At 35.5% G+C, this 25995-nt stretch overlaps 3 protein-coding genes across 3 annotated transcripts in view; 2 read left to right on the forward strand and 1 right to left on the reverse strand.

Annotated features, from left to right (window-relative positions):
• Positions 1-25995, reverse strand: part of LOC135839366 (uncharacterized) — a 120886-nt gene that overhangs the window by 88119 nt on the left and 6772 nt on the right. The gene's annotated exons all lie outside the window — the stretch shown is intronic.
• Positions 5067-11336, forward strand: LOC135839362 (annexin A11-like). Its single transcript, XM_065355353.1, has 8 exons — positions 5067-5261; positions 5359-5667; positions 5755-5962; positions 6070-6143; positions 6226-6304; positions 6384-6554; positions 6648-6835; positions 11130-11336. Exons 1-8 carry the CDS (start codon positions 5211-5213, stop codon positions 11193-11195), a joined length of 1146 nt encoding a protein of 381 aa, XP_065211425.1. The 5' UTR covers positions 5067-5210; the 3' UTR covers positions 11196-11336.
• Positions 11995-17204, forward strand: LOC135841551 (annexin A13-like). Its single transcript, XM_065358560.1, has 8 exons — positions 11995-12229; positions 12319-12504; positions 12613-12817; positions 12905-12990; positions 16334-16415; positions 16512-16679; positions 16762-16952; positions 17045-17204. The coding sequence occupies exons 1-8, from the start codon at positions 12173-12175 to the stop codon at positions 17111-17113; spliced, it is 1044 nt and encodes a 347-aa protein (XP_065214632.1). The 5' UTR covers positions 11995-12172; the 3' UTR covers positions 17114-17204.

Raw genomic sequence — 25995 nt, forward strand, 5'->3', positions numbered from 1 at the left:
TTTTACTATTTTTGGCAGAAAACGAAACTTCAACAATAATACACAGCAAAAGACAGCGATCTTTGGAAATTTTTTACAAAAAAGCAACTCCCGAATCTAATAGGTAGGTATATACTAAATTTAATAATTTTTAACAGTTCTAGAGCTTACAGCACGATTTTCGATTTCTCCAGAAGTGCGGAAAATTTAGCCAGCTATAAAATCGAGCTGTGGAGGAGGCTTAAAATTCATTCAAGACAGAATTTTTTGTGGTCAAAATGTTTCCATCTTCAAAGAGAACTAGAAAAAACGGAAAAAAATGAATAAAAAAATTCAAAGGGAAATAAAAAACAGCAAAAGTAACAATTTTGACAAAAAAACAGGACTTTTTATGGCAGTTTTTTGGCAAAAATTAGGACTATTCGACAACTTTGCCATAAAATGGGATTTTCTTCGGCAATTTCGGTGAAAAAAATGACTCTGCTCGCACAAACATAAGTCAGGATTTTTTATGGCAGTCCGGACAGAAAACAGAACTTCTTATCGCAACTTGGATAGAAAGCATTGGATTTTTGACAATTTTTGCAAAAAACAAGACTTCATAACGTTTTAAACAGACAACAGAACTCATTGACAATTTTGGTAAAACAAAAAACCAGATTTTTGTGACCAAAAATTAGGGCTTTTTGACAATTAATTTTGCCAAAAACATGTGTCATAGGGCAGATTGGCCCCACTGCCGTAGGTAGTGTTGTATAATAAGTAAATACTCCCTATATTGAAAATATCTGGTAACGTGTGTAGCTATAAATAGGATGACGTTTCGTTTGTACTGTTGGGGGTTACGTCTACTTTACCCTCCCTGGGGGCCCTCCACGCTCTAACACTCACGAGGGCACCTCTAGATTCGGGGACTGAACAAGCTTTAGGTAATGAAGCTATATGTAGGTAACCAACAAAGCACCCCTATACCCAACAACCAGAGACCAGAGGTACTGTTCAATATATGTTTATTGGATAAGATGACACTTGTGACAGACGGTCATACATCTGACAGATACATACACAGTATATTCTGCTGAGCGTTGATTTATGAGAGCACTATCAATCAGCGTAAAAGCTACTACATCTAACAAGAGTATAAATCAACTGCACAGAGGCAGGGACCATCGGCTGCGGCTACCTCTGTATGGAACCAGTCCACCAGAGGGCGCTGATCCAGTCAGCTTACCCCCAGCCTGGGCATAATTACCCCACTAGGTGGGTAACCAGGAGTCGCTAGTCTCCACTACAGTACATTGCGTACCTGCTGTCAGGTCATTGAACTGAACCCTTCATAATTATAGTTGAGAAAAGGCTGGAGTCAATGACTAGAGGATCACAGAATGTGCAACAATCATACATATGTATGTTAGGTAGGTAAGAAAACGGTTTGCAGCTTTGTACTTCGATGGCATTTATTACTTTAAATGGAAAAAAGAGTCGTAAATCATTTTAATTTACGATCTATACCTGTACTTAGCAATTGCACCAAAAGTATCACGTGGTATAGAAGAAGAAGATCTCTGCCTATATAACAATCTTTTTTGGCAGTAAATCTTCACTTGGTCTCGGTAATACGCGTTAGCTGGTTACTTGTCATGTTGATGTAATTTCAGGCCCATGGGAATCTTACTGATCTCTGATCTAGTGATCTCCTAGCCTAGTCTTGTAGATGACCCACCTCGCGCATGGTTAATGTAATTTGTTTTTAATGTTTAATTGATCAGAAGATCAATAAGGCTTTTGACATATTGCGGGTTGCATATCGGTTTGCCTGAACTGTATTGGTTTGGTGGGCATTCTTATCAGTGAGTATCAAAATTTCATATTTTGAGCAATTTTCACAAGGTGTTTTTAAAATGTATAGCTTTTATTTAGTTTTTTCTTCAATTTTAAACACTGTTAAACCCTGTAATGGAAAAAGATCCTCTCTTCGTCGAGTTTTAAAGAAGTTGACAAAACATCTTTGAACCTCGACAAATAGCGGATGTTTTTCCATCACAGGATTCAACAGTGTTTAAAATTGAAGGAAAAACTAAATAAAAGCTATAAATTTCAAAAACACTTTGTGAAAATTGCTCAAAATATGAAATTTTGATACTCACTGATAAGAATGCCCATCAAACCAATAAAGTTCAGGCAAACTAATATGCAACCCTCAATACGTCAAAAGCCTTATTGGATAGAACTTTTTGGTACTTCACGATGTATCCAGACATCGGCGATTTACGCAAAGTGTTATGTGTACTTCTTTTAGTTAAGTCCCGTCAACGCCTTTAGTATTGGGGAGGTCCCCGAAAGAGATAGGAAAAAGCGTACAGTGTTCTGTAAATGGTGAGATACATTTACTAGGTAGGTACTTATTACTTAAGTGCTAATCATTGTTATTTGACCATGGTGTCGTAATGTATGATTATTAATTTAGCTACTAAACTTATTACTTACATTTAACAAATCCTCATCACATGTACTTAATTTTGCTGATCTATCTATCTGCAAATAGTTAGATCATTTTCTTTTCTCTAAATTCATTCATTTTCATACCATATCGAGAGATGTGCAAAACGATGTATGCTAATGATGCTTGTAAATTGTTGCCTTAGTTGCAAAGTAGCGTGTGTCCATCTGTTCACTTGATACCTAGTGTAAAAGTGCTTTCAATCTGGAGCGCCATCTATTGGGTTTTAGTGGTACCCATTGGGTAGGTATGCTGGCGGGACATGTCCTCAACATACCTACCCAAAGGGTACCACTAAAACCCAATAGATGGCGCTCCAGATTGAAAGCACTTTTACACTAGGTATCAAGTGAACAGATGGACATACGCTACTTTGCAACTAAGGCAACGAAATAGTACATCAAGTACATTTATCATAGCCCTACTTGCAAAAAATTATATTTTGATAATAGTATTTGATTCATTTTTCACATTTATCTACTTACCTACAGTATTAGTTTGATATTTGAGCATTATTTTTGCGTCATTTCACACGAATTTTGAAATATTTTATCAAATTTCAGTCATTTTCAACTACGTCTCTTTCACAATACTCTACCCGGGGAAAAAAGTTCAAACTTGGCCAATGGCCATACATGATCATGTATGGTGGATGAACTCGAGCATACATGATCATACATAAACCGAAGTTTCCATACATGTTCATATTACAAAATTGTCCCCCACATGATCATACATGTCATATATGATCATGTATGATCAAGTATGATTTAGTGTAACCATGATCATGTGTAAATGCGGGGATTTTTTTTAACATGAACATGTATGATCATACTTTAAATTCGAGAATGTATGAATTTTTATAATAAAAATATTGTCAGTATAAAATATATGGTATGATTTGCTGAATGGTATAAGTACATAAGATGTACTAAGAATGCAAGACAAATGTGGATAAATGAATTTCAGACATTTTTCCAGATTATAGACACTTTTCTAGATTATAGAATAAAATGTACGATATAAAACATGCAATTTCATACAAATGATCCATACATGAGCATGTGGGGGACAATTTTTTAGTATGATCATGTATGAAGTCGTCATACATGCCCGGGGAAAAAAGTTCAAACTTGGCCATACATGATCATGTATGGTGGATGAACTCGAGCATACATGATCATACATAAACCGAAGTTTCCATACATGCTCATATTACAAAATTGTCCCCCACATGATCATACATGTCATATATGATCATGTATGATCAAGTATGATTTAGTGTAACCATGATCATGTGTAAATGCGGGGATTTTTTTTAACATGAACATGTATGATCATACTTTAAATTCGAGAATGTATGAATTTTTATAATAAAAATATTGTCAGTATAAGATATATGGGATGATTTGCTGAATGGTATAAGTACATGAGATGTGCTAAGAATGCAAGACAAATGTGGATAAATGAATTTCAGACATTTCTCCAGATTATAGACACTTTTCTAGATTATAGAATAAAATGTACGATATAAAACATGCAATTTCATACAAATGATCCATACATGAGCATGTGGGGGACAATTTTTTAGTATGATCATGTATGAAGTCGTCATACATGATCATGTATGGCCAAGTTTGAACTTTTTTCCCCGGGTGATCATGTATGGCCAAGTTTGAACTTTTTTCCCCGGGTACCTACTTTTGTTTCTTTTTCGCGAGGTTTCGCCTTTTTTATCCTATTTCAACGATTTCTGTAACATTTTAATAATTTTCTGAACAATTTAAGCAAAACATTGCTTAATTTTTGTGATTTTTCTGTCAATTCATCAATTATCAGCAACGAACGGAAGTGAATTTAGCATCTCTTGTTATTGACAAATCATCATTAAATTTTGAGAATTTGATTAACCCTGGGTAATTTTAAAAATCAAAAGTGATTTATACAAAATCTAATCCAAATGAAACATTTGGGGCTTTCACTAAATTAAATATACGAACAGTCGGAACAGTTCTCAAAAAAGTTCATAAAGAATCATAAAAATCACCTACTGATTTAATCGAACATCATCGACTCCAGTTCAATAGATGATTTTTTTCCCACATAGGTAGGGGTACCTAGCATGCAAAATTCGACGAATAAAATTCAACACAGATGTGCGAAATACCTGTAATTGTATTTTTAAATCATCATTTTTGTTCCATTTTTTTCAGTTTTTCTCTTATTTTTTTGCTTTGTTTGCAATCAAACTACCCACTGAAAAATACATTTCGATTTCACACCTGAAAGTTTCTATAAAGTTATAGTACGATCTTCATTTTTCGAAACCTCAATCTATCAAACAGTTGCAAAATTTTTACACAATCAGCTCAAACGACCTTCTTCAGACTTTACCTAGGTAGGTACCCAAGTGAGAGAAAAATAAATCCTCGCAGCACACTGCAAGGTGACATTACCATCGTAATTCGTCCGGTTTCAAAATGCAAACCCATAAAATATCGATGATCAAGTCAACGGGGTTTGAACAGATGGTACTAGAAAAACATATTACAACTCAGCAACAGACGCATACTGCTTGCATAAAGCTTTATAAATTACATTGCAATAGTTCGCACAAACGTACAAAAAAACATTACTTTTTCATTATTTTTCCCTTCATAAAAAACCACAATAATATTCGAGCTTTTACTTTTCTTCATTCAGAGCTGCAATTCGATCGTGTACGTTTAGAATGTCGAAGATATCGATAATCATCTTCGCTTTGACAGCGATTCATGTTCGGGTAAGATGTATTACATTACTCATTACGTATAATTTCAACTATCATAGTCTCACGAGTCAGTTATCAAAATTAACCATATTTTATTGGCAAATACCAGTCTGATGCACCTGCCCCTGCCCCAGCCCCAGCCCCAGCACCAACCACACCAGCACCGGCGCCCCCTGGCCCAGCACCACCTCCTTGCACCGGCCCCCCTGCTCCTCCTGCTCCTCCAAGTCAAGACAAACCCAGCATCAAGTTGGACAACTTCGATGTTTTCAAAGACTGCGATGAATTATGCGATGAGCTCAAACCCAAATGGTGTAAGATTAAAGATCCCAAAGTGATTACGAAAATCCTCTGTCATCGAAATTGGGATCAACGTAAACAAATCCAGGAAACTTTCCCTTCGAAATGCGACAATCGAGTAAATTACCTACTTATCTCAACCTTCCGATAAGCCTTTTTTCTGCAATCCTAAATCGAAAAAATTATTCGCTTCGTTCTCCAACAGGTTCTAGCGGAAAAAATCGGCAAAATAACTTTCATGTTGTCAGACTGCACGAAATTAATGATTATGCTATTAACTGCTCCGATCGAAATTAAAAAACAAGCCATCGATGAAGAAAAATGTAAGAACAACGACGATGACGTAATAACGCAATTGATATGCTCTTCTACTAACAAAGAAAAAACAGAATTAAACGATAATTACCCAAACTGTGAGTAAACTAATGAAAAATATACTTCGACTTTGGCAAATCCTCTTCTCCTTTGGAGAAGCCAAAAAAAAAAAACTAGCTAATAAATTTAGAAAAATAATTTTCAGTGAAACAAACTCTCGAAGAGTACGGATCAAAAGGAGGTGATGGATTCAAGAACGTTCTAACTGGCGCATGTTTGGTGAGTCAAAGCTATAACAGAATATTTTTCGTTAAAACAGCAACTGTATTTTAATATACTTATATATATCTTTTTTTTGTAGAAACAACGCGCAGAAACTCCAGATCCGAAAGTGACTCCACAAGAGATCGAAACCGTCGCCAACGACTTGATAGCCAAAAGTACAGTCTTTCTAAATAATGCTCCAGATTTTCAGCATTCGACAAAATTTCCTAACTCTTTTCTGATTAATTTCCAAAGATGGGCCAATAGAATTCACAGCGAAACTAAAAGAAGTCATCGACAAATATAGCGATCCCGACCTTCAAACAATATTCCTCAAATACCATGAATTGAAAAAAGATGGCACCATCGCTGACAAAATTGCGACCACGTTTCAAGGCAAAGAAATGGAAGCTTACCTCGTACTCGGTTCGAATTATCATCAAAAACATAATTATACCATTAAAAATTGAAAAAATTACCATTAATAGGTATTCGACTAATCAATTTTTTTTCACGCAGTAAGAAACATAGAAAACAAGTACGCGTTCTGGGCCAGAGCCCTTAATCACTGCATTAAAGGAGGTGAAATAAACAGCAATCTACAATGCGTTAATAGAATCGTCGTACTTCGATGCGAAATAGACTTGGGCAATATCGCCGAGAGCTATAACAGTATATTCAACAAGAAGTTCGCCGATGATTTGAAAGTAAGATTTCATTCTCGTAACTTGATTTTCAAAGACAATCCTGAAGAGAAAACTCGAATATTATAAGTTGTGGTGAATCCTGAAACAAAAATGTTGGAGGATTTCAACCAAATTTTCAGTGAAGATCTTCATCAATTGTGTTGAATGTCATTCTGTCCTTCGGAAAGAATATTAGATTCCCAGGTGCCTCTGGAAGGGAGATATGAGCCCTCGAAGAGAAGTTATTTTAGAAAAAAATCGTGGTTTTTTAGCTCCAGCCTACATTCAAACTGTTTTGGTTTTTTTTGTGATTGCTGGCTTTTCATAAAACTGAGAAAAATCGTGGAAACCTTATCATTTTTTTTCGATTTTTGTTATTTCTGGTAAATTTTCAGTAAAGTACTGTAAATTTTGTAATCAAGGTGTTCAAAAGGGAGGATAACACGTTAAAGCAGGAAAAAGGCAGCACGATTTCGGCAGGATATTTTATTTGGAGGACAGGAGGCTTAATATTTATTCAAGCTAGAATTTTTTCAGGTCAAAACGTGAATAATGAAAAGAAATCCAAATTGTGAAAAAGAAAAAATAAGTACCTAATCAAGAAGTTTGATTTACCAACTCAAAAAAATTAGACCTCTCGCAATTTGGGACAAAAAAAAACTAAGCCTTCATTCGCAATTTTTGCAAGAAATTATGTAGCATCTTGGCGATTTTGGCACCGAAGTACAAGATTATTCTTGGTAATTGGGAGGAGGGGGGATACTCGGCAATTTTGACAATTCCGACAAAAACCGGTTGTTTTTTAAAATCTAGGCAGAGCAGGATTTTTAGGCAATTTGGTAGAAAAACAACACATCTGATCTGAGGAAATTTCGGTCAAAAAACACTTTTTTCAAAATTGACCCGAAAATTAAGCAGTTTTTGTTTTTTTTTGCAAATGCCAAAAAAAAACAAGCCATTCTTGTAAATTTTGACCAAAAAAATTAACATTTAAAATTAATAATTTTAGCAAAAAACAGGACTTTTTCGCCAATTTTGGCCATAAAAAGGGATTTTTAGGGAATTAAGAGACATTCCGGATGTTTTAGCAAAAAAAAAAAAAAAAAAGATTTTCTAGATGTTCTAATAAGCAAGCTTCTTGATAACTTTGACAAAAAACGAGAATTTTGAGGATACGTATTTTGAAAAAAAACAATCGTATTTTTTGAGCAATTTCGTCAATAAACCGAGCATTTTTTGAAAATTTTGGCAAAAAAATAAGAATTTTTGGCAAGACCGTCTTTTTTTTTTGAAAATCATGGCCATAAATAGTGCTTGTTTGCCTTTGACAATTGAGATGAAAATTAGTCTACGAATTTTTTTTGGCGATAAGGCAAAAATCACACCTTTCTCAATGTTCTGACAAAAAAAAAAAAAAAAATAGTAGGTATAGGTGATGCTTAGTCATTTTTTTTGGAAGGGAGATGGAAGACTCATCGGTTTTTTTTGCAATTTTGACCAAAACAGAGCTTATTATTTTGAACATCTTGAGAAAAAACGCGACTTCTGAGGCAATTTTGTTCAAAAAAACAAACTTTTTCAAAATTGAATAAAAAATTAGAACTTTTTGAATGCCTACGCTTGCTTTGACCAAAAAGTAACATTTTCAGATAATTTTTGAAGAAGAAAAAATGCCTTTTTCGCCAATTTTGGCGACAAGCACGACTTTTTTGATACTCAAGGCAATAACAAGGACTTTCTAAATATTTTGACAAAAAACGGGGCTTTTGTTATTTTGACAAAAAATAAGTATCAGTTTTCGTCAATTCTGACAATAAATAGAATATCTTTGGCGCTTTTGACGAAAACAAAGACTTTTTGGTAATCAAGACAATATTAAGGACCTTCTTTTTTTGGCAATCTTGGCAACATACAGAACTTTTTTTGATAATAATGGCAAAAATAATAGGTACTTTTTTGGCAATTAAGGTAAAACTTATGACTTTTTTTGGTAATTATAGCAAAAATCATGCTTTTTCTGAACATTCTGACAGAAATCAAGATTTCCTCGACAATTCCGACAAAAAAATAGCATAAGTAGTTACGTAAATTTAACAATAAACAGCACTTTTGGACAATTGAGGAAAAATTTAAGATTTTCTGAATATTTTGCCAAGAAGTGCAAACTTTCAAGTCATCTTAGATGGAAAAGCACCTACTTTTTAGAAATTTTAGTATCACAACAGAACTTTTTGACAATTCTCGCAAAAAAGTATGCAAGGCTTCTAGATGATTTTTGCAACCAAAAGAAAAAAAAAAACAGGACTTTCTTGCAATTTTGGAAATTTTGGCAACAAAACAGACGGGTCATTCCACGTCAACTCAACCAAAAAAAGGCGATTTTGAAAGTCATGTCTTTCGATTTCGCTCAATTTTTTTTACAGTATGTACCCAGTACCCACCCAGTAAGTAAGAAAGCCGCAATCAGTTTGGTCCCAGCCCCCTCAGGGGGCGGGTGGGGGGGCTTCCATTATTTTCACATTGTCTCGAGGTACTCAACTTCAGCAGCCCATTCCTCCAAAACTATGATACTTTGATCAAAACTGATTTCGCAGTTCGAAAGAGCATTAAATTTTGAACTTTTCAGTATTTTGAAATTTTCAAAAGTTGAAAGTTGAACTTTCGAATTGAAAGTTCAAATTTCAAAATGGCGCTGTAAGCGGGAGCTACCATTTAAAATTTTGAAAAAATTTCCATAGATGTACATTTTGATACTTTTTCGAAATATTTAGGTTTCGAGATGGAACTCTTTGGCGGAAGGGGAGCACCCCCACCCCAATTTTGGGCGAAATTTTCAAAAAAAAATCTGGGGCATGTGATACATCGAATTCTATGTTTTTGGTGACGCTGAATACGAATATGACGTCAGATTTTTGATAGGGCCCCATCCACGACCCCCAGCACCTCCCCAAAGAGGGTAAAAGTTCAAAAAAGCGTTTTGTTCGTGTGACACATGGAATACTATTTTTTGGTGACGCTGAACACGAATATGGCGTCAGATTTTTGATAGGGCCCCATCCACGACCCCCAGCACCTCCCCAAAGGGGGTAAAAGTTCAAAAAAACGTTTTGTTCGTGTGACACATGGAATACTATGTTTTTGGTGACGCTGAACACGAATATGGCGTCAGATTTTTGATTGGACCCCATCAACTGCCCACAACAATTTTTTTGGACTTTTACCTATTGAGGGAGGTTCTGGGAGCCATGGGTGAAATCGATTCGAAAAACTAGGGCAATATTCGTGTTCAGCGATATCGAAAACATACGATTTCATGTGTCACACGAATGTAACCATTTTTTTGGGGGGTCGCCCCCTTTAATGAGGCGCTGGGGGCCGTGGACGGGTCCAATCAAAAATCTGACGCCATACTCGTGTTCAGCGTCACCAAAAACATAGAATTCGATGTATCACATGCCCCCGATTTCTTTTGAAAATTTCGCCCAAAATTGGGGGTGGGGGTGCTCCCCTTCCGCCAAAGAGTTCCATCTCGAAACCTAAATATTTCGAAAAAGTATCAAAATGTACATCTATGGAAATTTTTTCAAAATTTTAAATGGTAGCTCCCACTTACAGCGCCATTTTGAAATTTGAACTTTCAAATTGAAAGTTCAACTTTCAACTTTTGAAAATTTTAGAATACTTAAAAAGTTCAAAATTCAATGCCCTTTTGAACTGTGAAATCAGTTTTGATCAAAGTATCATAGTTTTGGAGGAATGGGCTGCTGAAGTTGAATACCTCGAGACAATGTGAAAATAATGGAAGCCCCCCCACCCGCCCCCTGAGGGGGCTGGGACCAAACTGATTGCGGCTTTCTTACTTACTGGGTGGGTAGATACTGTAAAAAAAAAAAAATTGAGCAAAATCGAAGGACATGAGACATGAATTGGGGCTTTTTTGGCAATTGAGGCAAAAGTTGAAGCTTTTTCTACAAGTATTATGCTAAAAATTTGCGTTTTTTGAATTTTTTGGAAAAAAAACTTCTCGTGGCAATTTTATTAAAAAATTTAGGACAAAAGCAGGATAACAGGATACACGATCAAAAAGCAGCACAAAAGCAGTCCTGCTAGACACCCTTTTAGAAAATTACTATCAATATTCGGTAATACGCTAATTTACACATGTGTAAATAAATTATCGTATTGAGGTTGAAGGGAAATTTTGATAAATCACTGGTAATTTACACGGTAAAATTACGGGTATTAAATTTAATAAATTACCGGTCGTATTTTGTAAATTATTGTGCTAATTTGATGTCTATCTTCTTTTTTTTAGTGGTCTTTCAAGATCGACGGTGAATATTTAGAATCAATTCACAAGTTACTCGGAGATTTCGAATAATATCGGATTTGGAGAATACCACGACTCGAAAAATATATCGCATAATTTATTATAGCATTAATTGATTAATTATTTATTTTAATGATGATAAGAAATAGAAAACAAAACGAGACAACACGACATTAAAACATTAAAGCATTACGTTTATCTTTAATTTTTTCTACTTAGATCACCCTCTCGGCGATATGATATTGATTGAGATTACTCATTCATATGAAAACCCAATCAATACAATACATATCGATCAATAATTACACCAAACCAAAAGCTCAATCACATCAGAGCACTTTTTTTAGCCAGTAAACCTTCCGTTGAAAAATGTTCCCACTTTCCCACTTAACGAGGAGCATTTCATTTGGAAAAAAACAACCTTCCAACGATGCAACTAATTCCGACAAAGATGAAAAATAGTGCACCAGGTTGCATGCCTAATTACCAACGCTTTGATGAATAAAAACAACAAGAAGCTTTCCTAGCTAAAGCCTTATTGTCAATTGTCATCCGCCTCGAGTCGAATCTTCCACGTAGATGATTTTTTTGTACGAACCAACAAAACAACACGATGATGAGTCGTCGTTTACACGGTTGACGTCATTAAAATAAATATTTCACACGCATCTGCATATTTAATTGCTATGCACACGTATAGCAATGATTCTGTATATGTAACCTACACCTACTACCAACTACAACCAAGCCACGTTACACAGACGTAGGTACTAGGTACCTGTTTGTATTTACTCGCGTATTTTATTGTAATAATAACGGAAGGATGGAAGGAAACAGGGAAGGGGAAAATTTTGAAAATTTCGCACGAAAACATTACCCAAGTGTGCAGCATCACTTTCATCGCGATATGATTTTTTACAACTATTTGTACAAGTGTTTGTAAAACTCGTACTGAGGCCTAGAGAGAGAAAAAACAACAATCCGGCATCGTTGACAATAAGCATTCGTTTGGCGAGGACGAAGGAAAAATGTCAAACAAAGTGACCTGTTTACTCGTTGTCTTTCAAACGCTTTGGTGCATTTTGGTAAGTGAAACACCTCGATTATGATGCAGTTGCATACTCATAGGTACTTATTGTATAGGAAAAATGGTGAAACTTATTGGTTGGTGTAGAAATTTGCAAAAGCTGGTCCGACTGTTTTGCCAGAATTATCATTCAATGCATACGAGGATGCTAAAACGATCTGGAGCGCTGTCGACGGATGGGGCACGAGCGAGGATAAAATAAGTCGTGTACTCTGTCGAAGGACATACGAACAGAGAATGAAGATAGCTACTTCTTTCGAAATAGAACACGGAGTAGGTGACATTATTCGTAGTAGGTGAGATTTTACTCGCAAATTAACAACACTAAGAAGTAACTCGTTCCTTTTTTCTTTTCTTTTTTTTTTCTAACCCATCTACCAGAATTTGAAAAAGAAATTAGAAGACGAGACATCTCGAGATTTGAAGAAATTATACAGCAGGCTTCTGGAATCACCGGCAGCCATCTTATCAAACGATATGTTCGAAACTATCGAAGGAAAACGCAAAGATTACGGAGCAGTGACTGAAATTCTGTGCGCAACTAGTAACGAAGAAAAATTCAACGTAGCTGTACACTACACCACGTGTGAGCATAAAATACCATGTCTGGGTGAAATAAAGAACTAATCCAACTTCTCGCACTAACCTATCACCTTTTTTTTTACGATCATAGTTTTCAACATGACAGTAATGGACCACGTGAAGAATTACAAAAAAGACAACTACGATTACCAGATAGCATTGAGTGAATATTGCTGGGTAAGTCCGCGATATACGAGCACAAAAAGAACATCAGATCTATCACATCTATCAAGTATCTAGTAGCCATTTGAGACCACTCATCCCCTCCCTGCTCTTCTCTAAACTCGATGCCAAATCGTTGAGCTTTTTGCATTTGGGGTCAACGATTTTTTAAATTTTTTTAATATGGATACACCACTCCTAGAATACCTACATAGATGAGTAGTTATGTCAACTTTTTCTTCGTATGACGCGACGTCGGATTAACGAAAATGAGTTAATTTGCACAATTTCAAGTTTTCAAGATGAAAAACTGTATTTTCTTGTAATCTTTTGAATTTTTAAAATCGAAAAAACGTGAAAAAAATAACCCCAACTTTTTTATACGCTCATTAGCACTAAAAATTGCACTAGGGGTAATTTTTTCAGTTTTCCATCCAATTTTTGGATTTTTAGTTTTCAAGTTGACTTAGCTCGAACTCTGCAATATCCACATTTTCCCGAAAACTTTGAGCACCCCCTATTAGTCGGGGAGCCCACTTAAGGATAAATTGCACCCCCCCCCCGTCGATCCTCCGGGACAACTTTTTTCTTGAAGGGAGAGTCCTAAGGAACATTTCTAGCCCTTGTACTCAAAAAAAAAAGTGGCCCTACTTACAAAATGGTGGCCATTTTGATTGACAGGTCAGCCGAAATCGCAGATTTTGCGTTCCAACATAGGACTTGCTCAACATTTTTCAAACTGTACAAAGGTAGATCGAAAGATCAAGCAAAAATTCATCACCTGTCAAAATTTCAAGTGCCAAAGTGCGTTTTTCGATTTTTGGTGAATTAGCTTCCAGCTACTTCTTGGAAATTTCAATTTTCCAAAAACACCATAAGACCTCTCAAAAAGTGACTGGAAGCTCCAAAACGACTTGAAATCCACCAGCAGACGAGTTCGTAGCGTAGTAAAATAAGTTTGCAGAATGAATTTTGACTTGCTAGTTTCTCTGCGTTTGATGAAATTTTTAGGAAATTTAAAGTTTCAAAAATCTACTGGAGGCTCCAGTAATTTTCAAAAAATCGCTGGAGGCTCCAAAACGACTTGAAATTCCCCTGCAGTTGACTTCGTAGCGTATTGAAATTAGTTTGCAGAATAAATTTCAGCTTTCCAACTCCATTTTGGAGAAATTTTGTGGGAATTTCGAGTTTCAAAAATCTACTGGAGGCTCCAGAACTGCTCAAAACGGTTTGAAACAGTTTCCAATCGATTTGGCATGTCGAAAATAGGGTATATCCCAAATTTCAGCTTTCTTGGTCAATTTGGTAAAATTTTGATTTTTTCCCACATTTTTGGCCTAAATTTGATTTTCAAAAATTCACCAAAAATCGAAAAACGCACTTTGACACTTGAAATTTTGACAGGTGATAAATTTTTGCTTGATCTTTCGATCTACCTTTGTACAGTTTGAAAAATGTTGAGCAATTCCTATGTTGGAACGCAAAATCTGCGATTTCGGCTGACCTGTCAATCAAAATGGCCACCATTTTGTAAGTAGGGCCACTTTTTTTTTTTGAGTACAAGGGCTAGAAATGTTCCTTAGGACTCCCCCTTCAAGAAAAAAGTTGTCCCGGAGGATCGACGGGGGGGGGTGCAATTTATCCTTAAGTGGGCTTCCCGACTATATGTTTCCTCCAAATGAACTTTAATGAACTGCAGTAATTTTTGGTGAATTTTATAGCGGTCTTTGGATAGAGCTTGGTCTGAAACCCCATACCCGAAATTTCAGCTGCGTACATTAATGTTTCGATTATTGGAGTATTTTTGAAATTTTCAATTTGAGTATTTTTTGGCAATTCGTTGAATTTGTATTTTTATATTTTTTTTGGTCATAATTTATTTCCAAAAAATGACGGAAATTAGGATTGAAACTATAATATCAACTCCCTCGAATCGAATTTCAACATTTTTGGTCAGTCTGGATGGCTCCAACACAATTTTCAATTTCTTCAAAAATCTGACGTTTTTCCAGATGACAAGGAAATTTATTTGGGGGTAGCTGAAAATCGAGTTGTGACTTATTCTGGACCCATTTAGTACGTTTTTAGGTTTTTTTTTCTTTTTTTGACTAGAATATTTTTAGTGATGATAGAGAATGATGGTCAAAAAAACGTAGGATAAATCGGGCCAAACATGGATACACTCGTTACACGAGTTCAAAATAAGCCACAAACTCGATTTTAGCCACCCAAATTGATTTCAATGCTTTTTGAAGAAATTTTAAAATTCCTATGAAATCAAAAATTCCGCTGGAGGCTCCACCCGTACGGAAAAATACTATGGTTAACTATAGTATTTTCGCGAACTATAGTTAACTATGGTAAACATGATTTTTTTTTTCAATATTTTGGGCAATTTATTGACTTACAATGCTTGAAAACACACAATTTATCAGTCCAATGATAAATTGTGTGTTTTCAATTTATCAGTCCAATGATAAATTGTGTGTTTTCAATTTATCAGTCCAATGATAAATTGTGTGTTTTCAAGCATTGTAAGTCAATAAATTGCCCAAAATATTGAAAAAAAAAATCATGTTTACCATAGTTAACTATAGTTCGCGAAAATACTATAGTTAACCATAGTATTTTTCCGTACGGGCAGAATAACTCTAAATAGTGAAATTAGGATTTGAGGAGTTTGTTTCAGACGAGACATACTTAGTTATTCGTGCAAATTTCAAAAATGTCCACGCGATCAGAAAAGTTTTGATTTTTTAAATTGTTTTTTTAAAGATACATAATTATAATCTGGTAAAAAAAAACGCACTTGAGGTCCCTTGGAAATCAAGGCGAATGCAGATAAACTCGTGAAATAGTTCAGGAATAAGCTAAAACCTGATTTTCAGCTGCCCAAATGAATTCCTATTCCTTTTGGAGAAATTTTAAAATTCTAGAGAAATCGAAAATAGCGCTGAAGGTTCCAGAATGATCGAAAATGGAGAAATTCGATCCGAAAGAGTTGATATTAGTTTTAGGTCAAATTCCCGCCATTTTCACATAATACATTTTTAAAAAGCATAAATCACCCAAAATGACTACTTTTGAATTTTCAAAAATTGACTCAAATTTTAATTTCGGGGTTTCAGACCATAATATTCTCAAAAATAGCGATCCCTTTCAAGTCGGTAGCAGACACCTCGAGAGGTTCACTCGTTACATAGTCGACCATTTGAGCGTATTTTGGAGTCTTTCTTTAGTTTTTCTGGGTTTTTGGAACCTCCAACAAGCTGAATTAATCAATTCATTTCATTCTTACTCCAGCAAAATTTATCTGCGCCAGCATAATAATCATGTCTCAATGTTATTCTCATTACAGAGAAGTTACTGCGAAATACCTCGACTCGACTATCCACAAGCGATAGGTGAAGCAATCAGGTTATTCTACACAAATCCAAAAAGTAACTCGAGTCTTTAATCGTTTTCGGTCAAGTATGCTTTTCGAATCACTTTCGACAAATGACACCATACTACAATTACCTATCAACTTTTTACAGCCGACTGCGAGAAATTCAAGAAACAACTACAAGCTTTATTTCACACGTTTTGCATACCAGATATACGCCTCATATTAAAATGTTACAGATCATTTTACGAAGGAGGTATAGAAGAAGCCATCAAGGAATCTATGCAAGGCGAAGAAGCTGAAGCTTACACGGCTTTAAGTGAGTCAAAATTACTCGTGATTCAATTCATCGACTAAAATCAGAATGAACTAAGCTGACTCCTTTTTAATACCTTTTCCAGCTCTGAGTATTGAAGACCGATACAAATATTTCGCCGGTTTACTGAAAGCAGCTATGGACGGAGTTGGTACAGATGAAGATCGTATCAATAGAATTATCCTGAATACTTGCGAAACATATTTGGGAGATATTCTCGAAGAATACAAATGCATGTTCGAGAAAGGTTTCATAAAACGACTAAAAGGATTTAAGGTGGGCAAAAAATAAATACGTACAAATAGAGAATTTTTATCTCAGTATGTTCGCGTATAGTTGTAAAATATTTTTTCTCTATCGTGTTTCAGGGAGAATTCGGGACACAGCCACATTATGTCACAGCACTAAAGCTACTTTGTAACGATAAAGACGACTAGTAGTTAAATACAATTGGATTATTTCTATTTTTAAAATATTTTCAAAATACGACATCGTTTTAGAAACTGAAATACACCGTAGCCTACCACATTCCCACTAATTTTTTTTTCAAATAATAAATTCTTCTTTAAAAAAAACATAAGCTCGAAATAAGTGAATGTAGGTAGCTAATTATACAACGTAAAAACAACTAAATGTTTTTCAAAACGAGAAAATTTCTCGAGGAAGACCAAGTGGGAGGAAATTTTTGAGAAAAAGTAGAATTGAACTTTTGAGACTAGAGAAAAATATTCAGTATCAATTTGTTGAGGCCTCAAACATGAGATTTTTTATTTTGTGAAAGAGAAACAAATCAACTTTCAAAAATTCGTATTGTGATGGGTGAAAACACAATGTTTTTATGTGAAGTGAAGAGTTTGATTTTTTCGGTTCAGAAATTTAGAATTTGAATGCTGATGATTTTTTTAGAAATTCCAACTTCGAAAAAAAAACGAACTGGCCTGAACAAACTGAGGGCAAAGGCTTTTGAAAATTCGTAAGTATTTTGATTTGTGAAAAAGTTGTGTTTTTTCATATGAGGAGTTTGATTTTTTTGGTTTCAAAATTTTAGAATTTGAATGATGGTTTTTGAAAAATTTCAACTTTGAAAAAGAAAAGCTAACAGGACCGAAGGAAATGAGGATAAAAGCTTTTGAAAATTTGTATTTTGATGGATGAAAAAACAATGTTTTTTATGTGAGGAGTTTGATTTTTTATAGGTCTCAAAATTTTAGAATTTGAATGAGAAGTAAAGAAGGATGGTCATTATGGTCACTTTCATGTCCCTCCCTACTTCGAGACTTGAATGGCCTTTTCTTATAGGGGATGGTCCCTATTATTAATACGTATTCGGTGATATTTTTCCAGGGAAACCTACAGGGGGCCCCAAAGTCGAAAATTTCTCAAATTATTAGAACCACTGCTCGAAAATGTAAAAAATTAAAAGTAGCGAATATATGTTGCATCAAGGGTAAGAAATGCAGCATAACTCCTTTTTGACCTTTTTGGGGGTTGGGGAAGAGGTATTTCAATTTTTGAAAATTTTGGAACCCCCTTTTTTTGTCCCGTCTCGTCGAGCCCCGGTGATGCCCTTTTCATGGTTTATTGCTACTAGTAGTAAGTTCAATTGATATCATTTGCACAACCCCCTCAACAACTTGGCTCATATCGAAAAATTCAATTCTTGACTTTTTTTTTGAGGTTTATACCTATTTTGGGAAGCCATGAAAAGCTATCGAGGTCCGGTTTGTGGCAAATATGTTGCATTTTACTTCTTAATCGACTGGCATGCTTGAAATTTTATTTCAAGTCAATTTTTGACTTCATCGCTGGCTCGCTGCTGAACACTTTTGAGGGGGGTGAACTTTGACAACCCCTGAAAAAAGTTCTAAAGCCAATTTTTCGAAACTTTGAGCTGAAATGGTCTTATAAATACATGTGTTTAACCATCAAAAAAAGCAGCAATTTAACAACAGGCACTGTTGTTAAATCGCCTAGCCAAAAATTTTTAGAGTCCCCCCCCCCCCCCCCCTATGACAACCCGAGAAATATGCCCATACATGCTCAAAATTCAAAATCTTCGTTCTCCAGAGTAAGGGGGGAGTTCTTTTCCGAGTAAGGGGGGAGTTCTAAAGTTCTGAAAATTTCATAGAATATAGTCACCAGGTACCTAGGTGCGTAAGTGGAGTTTTCTTCAAAAAAATAAATGAATAAATAAATATAGAAAATTGCCATTTTTAGGTATTTTTATGTAGATACCTGCTTGAAATTTTATTTTTTCCAAAAAAATGTTGACCTTAAAAGTCCAAACACCGAAAAAAATTACAAAAAACACGGTTTTTGCAAGATTTTGATTTATTGAGCATGATGCATCGGTTTTTGAGCTCCACAAAAAATATCTAAATCTATAGCTAGCAGGAGAAGTTGGATCAGGACTTTTCTTTGGAATTAAAACGATGATTGCTTTTTTCCATTCTTGAGGAAAATATCCTTGTTTTAGGCAAGAGTTGAAGATATCCCGGGTTATTCGAATACAACAGATTGGCATGTTCTTGAGAAGTTGATTATTTATGTTATCCAGGCAAGGTGATTTTGTACTTTTCAGTTTTTTAATTTGAAACACGAGTTCGGAAATGTTGGTGAATTTGTAACGTAAACGCTGTGATGCTGCTGATTGGTTCACATGATTGATGTCTTGAGTATGAGGTTTAAAGCGGTTTTCAAAATAGTCAGCAAATAGTTTGCATTTATCGCTGTCGGAGGAGGCTGTGTGGTTGTTATAGACAATTTGAGAGGTTACAGGTGTTTGCGGATTCAGAATTTGTTTGGTTGCATTCCAAACATCTGTACTACCTGGTTCTAGGTTAGCACAGTAGTTCTGGTATGATGTATAGCGAAATTTGTTGAGATTCTTCTGAACTTGGTGCGTTAGATGGTTGAGTTGAGGTTTTATACTTGGATCTTTAGTACGTTGCCAGCAGCGACAAAGTCTGTTCTTTTCCAGGATCATGCGTTGGATGCTAAAGGGAATATGCTTGTTATATTTGATCCCATTGAGTGCTCGAGATGGTTTTTCGTTTTCTTCAGCAGATGTGGTAATAATAGATGTAAAAGTTGCAATGCTTTGGTGGATATTATCTGTATAGTATCAAGCTGAAAGTGTGTTTGATATTTTCATCTCAAGGGTTGCATAAACCACCCAGTTACATTTCACAGATTTGAGTGGGGGGGGGAGTCGACTCAAAAAATTGTTTGGGATGGTTTGACATCAAAACTAACATTTTGGGGTGAGTTTTGTCAAAATTGAAGAAAGTGTCAATATTAATTATCTTATTCTGAAAGGCTCTTTGCTGAGTTTGTCAAAATTTGACAACTTGAAGGGGAGGGGGTGGTCCACCCTACACCTCCCCTTAGTTTTGTCCCTGTTTGAAACTCCGTCGACTTTTCATTTTTTTCGAGTGATTATCACTCAAATATCACATACTCGTACACCTATAGTTTAAAAGTATACGTTTTTTCACCCTCCTACGCAATACTCGAAAAACTACGTTTTGTTGTTCAAAAAAAAAATAGGTCGTCATTAAAGAAAAAAAAAACACCTATTTAAAAAACAACAAAAAAGAATTCTCGCGCCAAAAATGGAACACGTTAGAGCAGGAAAAGCCCCGAAAACGGCAGTGCTCCGGAACAATGCCATTAAAACTCTCATCACCAACTACATATATACAGAAGCAGCAAAACAAAATCTTCAATTACCACTACCACTACCACTAACAGTGCCTTACGCAACTTGGCGATGCTTTTCTGAACCCCATTTCGTAGCTTTTTCCTGTTTTATAATTTTGCATATTTCTTTATACATCTCTTAATAAAAACTCGAAATCGTTTCTACTGAAATGCGAAACGAACCGAGAAAAAACTTTTCAAAATATTCGTATCGACTTGCGTTCGTTGTTGGTACTCTTACTCGCATCCTTTCCTCTTCCTGGCTAGTTTTGGTATGTTTATGCAACAGATATGCGACGTGATGATGATTTTTTGTTCGAAGATTAGGTAAGCAATTAATTCGTATAAACTTATGCTCTTCAATTAGACTTTAAGATAAGTTGACTGCGTATAGGTAGAGAAAAGCTCACCTGCGTTTGAAAATATGCGACAATACTTTCGCAATTAATTAAAAAAGTGGCAACCTTTACTCTTAAAGATGTGATTAATTAAAATCCTATTAGTGAAAATTTAAATACACCGAGTTTGTGTAAGACCCGAGTAGGTATATACGAATACAAAAGATCTGTAGGTATGCGAACAACCAGCTAAAAAAAAAGGAGTAGCTGTATACTTTCGAGGAAAACTTTTGCAGTGGTATTCGTAGACATTTAGCATACGATAAGGTCGCGATAAAGTGAGAAAAAAAACTCCCCGGCACAATACGGATGTTAAAGTGTAGGTAATTCTGGTCCCTTTGTTGGAAGTTTTGATCGTCGTCGTCTTCGTCGACTCCGGATACATAAATGCAGTATCCTTTTCTGGCCGGATTTACATTGGCAAATCGAATATCAATATTTTAACTCGTCACTTATACGGTTCATCTTTTCCTCTCTCAAACATACACAGAACAGAAATATGAGTACAAAAAACACACACACACAAATGGGAATGAAAACTTGACAACGTTAATTTCGTATCGTCGACGCGACAATAAACACTTTAAAAGAGTCGTATTCGCCACCAACGCGCGCGTAATCACCGCAACCTCCTTCGTAATCTTTTAACTCTTAAAAACGCCATCGTGTTTTTCCTCCTTCGACATGAAAATAAACAAAATGAAAACATCAGCAATCAGCATCAATAATTTCACCACATGTGTATTTTTTCGCTATAAATCTCGCGTTCGCATTGCAGCTCTCAAATTCCAACAGTAATATGACGACTATACACTGACTGTGGAAAACTAAAGCAGCATTTTCTGACCTTGTACCAAAGCAAAGTACATAAACTGTATGAAAAAAAAACTGTTGCGTTAAATGAACCGTGTTCTGCGAATCTCTCCGAGTCTTCGTATATTTTTTTCTTGCTTTTTTTTTAGAACTGGGTAAACGCATCGACCAAATTTTAAACACGAATTTTCCATTTGCAAACAGTTTTTCGGAAATTAGGCTATATTGGTAGCATTGATTTCATTTGCCGCGGTGTTGTGCTCTTTTTTCCAAAAGCTAAATGGAAAAAGTGGCTTTGTTACAAACGAAAATAGGTACATAAGTAAGGTTTGTTTCTCCTGCAGTTGAATGAGAATATGTATGTAGCATGTGAAAGAAAAAAGATGAAATTTCGTCCAATGACGAAGGAAGCCTATGGTTTTTTCATGAAGAGGAAAGAGGGTGAACGTTGACCACCAAGTCGCGCCGGTCGATGCGTTTTCGAGAAATTTACGCAAATACCCGTATCAGAAAAGTAGACGTGAAACAAAAGGGTTCGTAAAAGTTGAAATGAGTATTTCTATAGAGTCATTTCTGAGAATACGAAAAACGATGTTCATTAGGCTACCTACCTATACCTGAAAATTTTCAACAGGGTGACCACTCATTTCTGGAAATGATTTTGTCTGACTTTTCCCCTGGTTTTCAACACCAATTTCTCCAATTTTCCAGATTCTTGAAAAATGAATTACACATATGATCAGTAGGGGAGGGGAGGGGGAGGGTGTCAAATTTTTTCGAACATCATGAGCTCCAAAAATGTCGTTAATAGATCTACAGTTGTGCCCTCTTTTTCCAAGCATGATTGTGTGCTCAATAGAATGGCCCTTATTTAAACTTGGTGGGAGATTTTTTTGTTTTTTTTTTTGTGGAAGAAATCAAGATTTTAACTTGCTGAGCTCAATCGATGATATCAAAATTATGGCGTTCTATTGAAAGAACAAAAATTGTATTAATAATTCGCATTCAAGCAACACAATGGAAGAACATAATTTTTCAAAAAAAAATTTAAAATTTAAATTTGAACCCTCAAACATCTTTTATTGGAACTTGAATGATGAACTGGACATAAAACTGAACTGAATACTGAACTAAATACTGAAATTTTATTTTATGTGTTTATTAATTCATTCTTTCATCCAGTCTTTCTGTCTTTCCATCCTTCATGTTGTCTTTTCCATCCTTCATGTTGTCTTTTCCTCTTTTCATCTTTTCATCTTTTCATTGTTTCATCGTTTTGTCATTTTGTCATTTTGTCGTTTCATCATTTTGTCGTTTTGTCTTTTCGTCTTTTCATTGATGGAGATATTCCACCTAACATAAAAATTTATGATCTTGAACTGAGCTGAACTGAAAAATACTTATTTAAAGACGCCCAACATTTGGGCTTTTAGTGTCTGCAGTAATTACTAGGGCTAGGATTTTTATAATAATGCTTTTTTTTTGTAGCAACACCTTATACGGCATAAATATATTTTCTTTGCGTTTCATTCCGTTCTGAGGCGAATGGTGAAAGTTGATAGTGCTTTTTTTTGCTTTTTTTGGGTGTAAATGTTTTAAAATGCTTATTTTGGGCAAAAAAGGCTGAAATTTTGCTTTTTTGGGGCTTTTTTTCGTCGTTAGCGCTTTTTTTTTTGGTAAAAAATTGGTAAAATGAAGAAATTAGTTCTAAAAATACAAAAATTTATCAACTTTTTGCACATTTTTGAAAAAAAAATAGTTGTTAAAAAAAGATGAGTTCAAAAAAACAAGGGAGGAAAAACTGAAAAATAACAGATTCAGTTTTCATTTTTCAATTTTTATTTTATTTTATTTTTTATTAAATTTTTAGTTTCAGTTTTTTTCCTTTTTTTTCTCCTTTTCATCTTTTAGTTCATTTTGGTTCAAGTTGTACATATATTTAAAGGAGGTATCTTGCTCGGTTTGAAAAAACCTTCATTTTGATACATAACATGGTAGGATTTGATAGCGCTTGTTTTTGCTTTTTTCTTACATTTTTCTAGCTTTTTTATAGCGCTTAAAAATCCTAGCCCTAGTAATTACATACATTGGAACACATAGATTTAAAATTTAAATATCAAATTAATAACAATTAAAGAAGAAAAAAGTTTCAAATATCATTACATAGGTTGGAAACTTTTAATAAAGTGAATAATTTTTTGCATAGGTCTTCATCATCTTTCAAGTCTTCATATTTGAAGCATATTCCCAGTATATGTATTTTCAACATTTGATTTGTATAGAATATATGAGTCCAATAAATGCGTTGAATTGTTATGTTTATATTGCATCATGGACATTTTTATTTAGAGATTTTTCTGTGAAAAGTGAACTGTGGGTAAATGAGGTGTGGCCTATTCGTATCCTAGCTAAAATTACTTCTTCACGCCTGCTTGAACAGTATGAGTTGATAGGATTTGGCGGCTTTGACTATAGGTGACCATCCGCGATAAAACTGACTGTCAGTCGCAAAAAAGTGAAAAAAAAAGTTTGCAAATTTTTGTCTCCTAAACCATTAGGAATCATGAAGCCAAAGCAATAGAGGTACTTACTACTTAATTGGGACATGGGCTCTGAGCATGCGCAAGATTTCATTGCAACGACATTGTGGTTGAGATTGTGAAGGTGTGAGGGTGGTTCGGATTCCTGCACGCGCATGAAAATTCCCGATGCTCATGATTTAGTACTTCTATTACTTTGGCTTCATTGGTGAAACTGAAGATAGCAGTCCATGTATATTTATAGTCAAAGTTTGGCAGTATAATGTTTGTATATGACTGAATTCTTTTTTTAATAGCATTCAAGTTGGGAGGATCAATATTATCAGAGGCCAGCAGTTCTCTAGTATGGTTTCCAAAAGGTTTGTAGGTAGAGTATTGCTTTTAATCGCACATTCAGTCGAGAATGCCCATGTAGGGGTCCAGAACAGAAAAATGAACACATGGTGTACAACTGTCCAGAATCCTTGTTCATCACTTCTAAGTACGATTTCATCGACCGTACAAATAGGAAGATAGCCATCAGCAAAGAATTTGACACGTTTGCCAAGGAGCTGATTGAATGGCTAAAAAGATTCAACATGGAGTACAAAGCTCGCCTCCGCAGCATTGCTGGTAATGATGGGTAAACCCCCTTTGTAGGGTTTGCCGGAATCCTTTCTTTACCTCAGGCCACGTGTGTCGCCTGTGGTTTCTCCTGAGTTCCTTCCTTTTTTCCCCAGTGTGATCTATCATCCAGTCGTCTTGCGGACTGGCACCTTGGATCGTTGCGCGAAAGAACAAGCGTTCTTTTTATCCTGAGGGGGAGACTGGGCAAGAGATCTCTGTAGTGGAGTCACTCTTGGTCAGTGGTCCTTGGCTAGGCACGTGACGGTCCTACTGTCCGGAGGCAAGACACCGTTCGTCGGTAGCCACTGAGTTTGGCCCGCTGCTGGGAGCCTCTACCAAGGGGCAGAATACTCCGCTGCAAACCTTACTGTCCGGAGGCAAGACACCGTTCGTTGGTAGCCACTGAGTTTGGCCCGCTGCTGGGAGCCTCTACCAAGGGGCAGAATTGAAATGAACAAATAATAATAAATTCAAATTCTCGGCACCTTCTCCCGGGGCCATGGATCCCTTGTGTGAGTTGTCCCACGTGAGTTGTGGGTTTCAGGTTTTTGGGCTTGGGACTTTTCAGCCATGTCGGGTGGAGTGAGCGAGAGGTGGTCTGAGTGGTAGGTGAGGTTGGTGTTTAGGAGGAACAAGCAGTTTCGAAGTGCAGTATGATAGGAATACCAAAAAAAAAAATAATAATAAAAAAATAAGAGTATTGCTTTTCAAGGCTTGAATGAAAAATCTTGAAGTAATTCATGTGACTCGGGTTCATGGCGATCTTTATGTAGTATTTTAGAGCAAGGCAGTTTCTTCTTTCTTGTAATGTGGTGGTGCCTATTTCTGATATAAGTTTTGATATGGGACTTGTGCGGAAAGAGCCTATACTGATCCAGCCAAAATTTTATTTGCTGAAGTGCATTTTTTGATTTTTGGGCAATTTTTGAAAATCAAATTTGGAAAACATCAAAATTTCACTAAATTGACATAGAAAGCTGAAATTTGGTAAGATTTTGCAAATCTCACCTCCTCTTATAGATCCTACATTGGCAAGTTTTTGAAAACTGAGTTGTCGAAAAAAGCTTCAGTTCAATTTTTTGAAATTTTTGGCAAATGTTCGATATACCTAGATGTTGAAAAATTTGTTTTCTTATTGTAAAAGTTTTTCAAATACATATGTTCACCCCCTTTCATTTTTACTGCTTTTGGAGGCTCTAAATATAAAGTTCAGCATTATTTGGAAAACTAAGACGTTTTTTCTTGTTTTAATGGGAGCAT

The sequence above is a fragment of the Planococcus citri genome, chromosome 3 (assembly GCF_950023065.1).
Source record: "Planococcus citri chromosome 3, ihPlaCitr1.1, whole genome shotgun sequence".
Taxonomy (NCBI): domain Eukaryota; kingdom Metazoa; phylum Arthropoda; class Insecta; order Hemiptera; family Pseudococcidae; genus Planococcus; species Planococcus citri.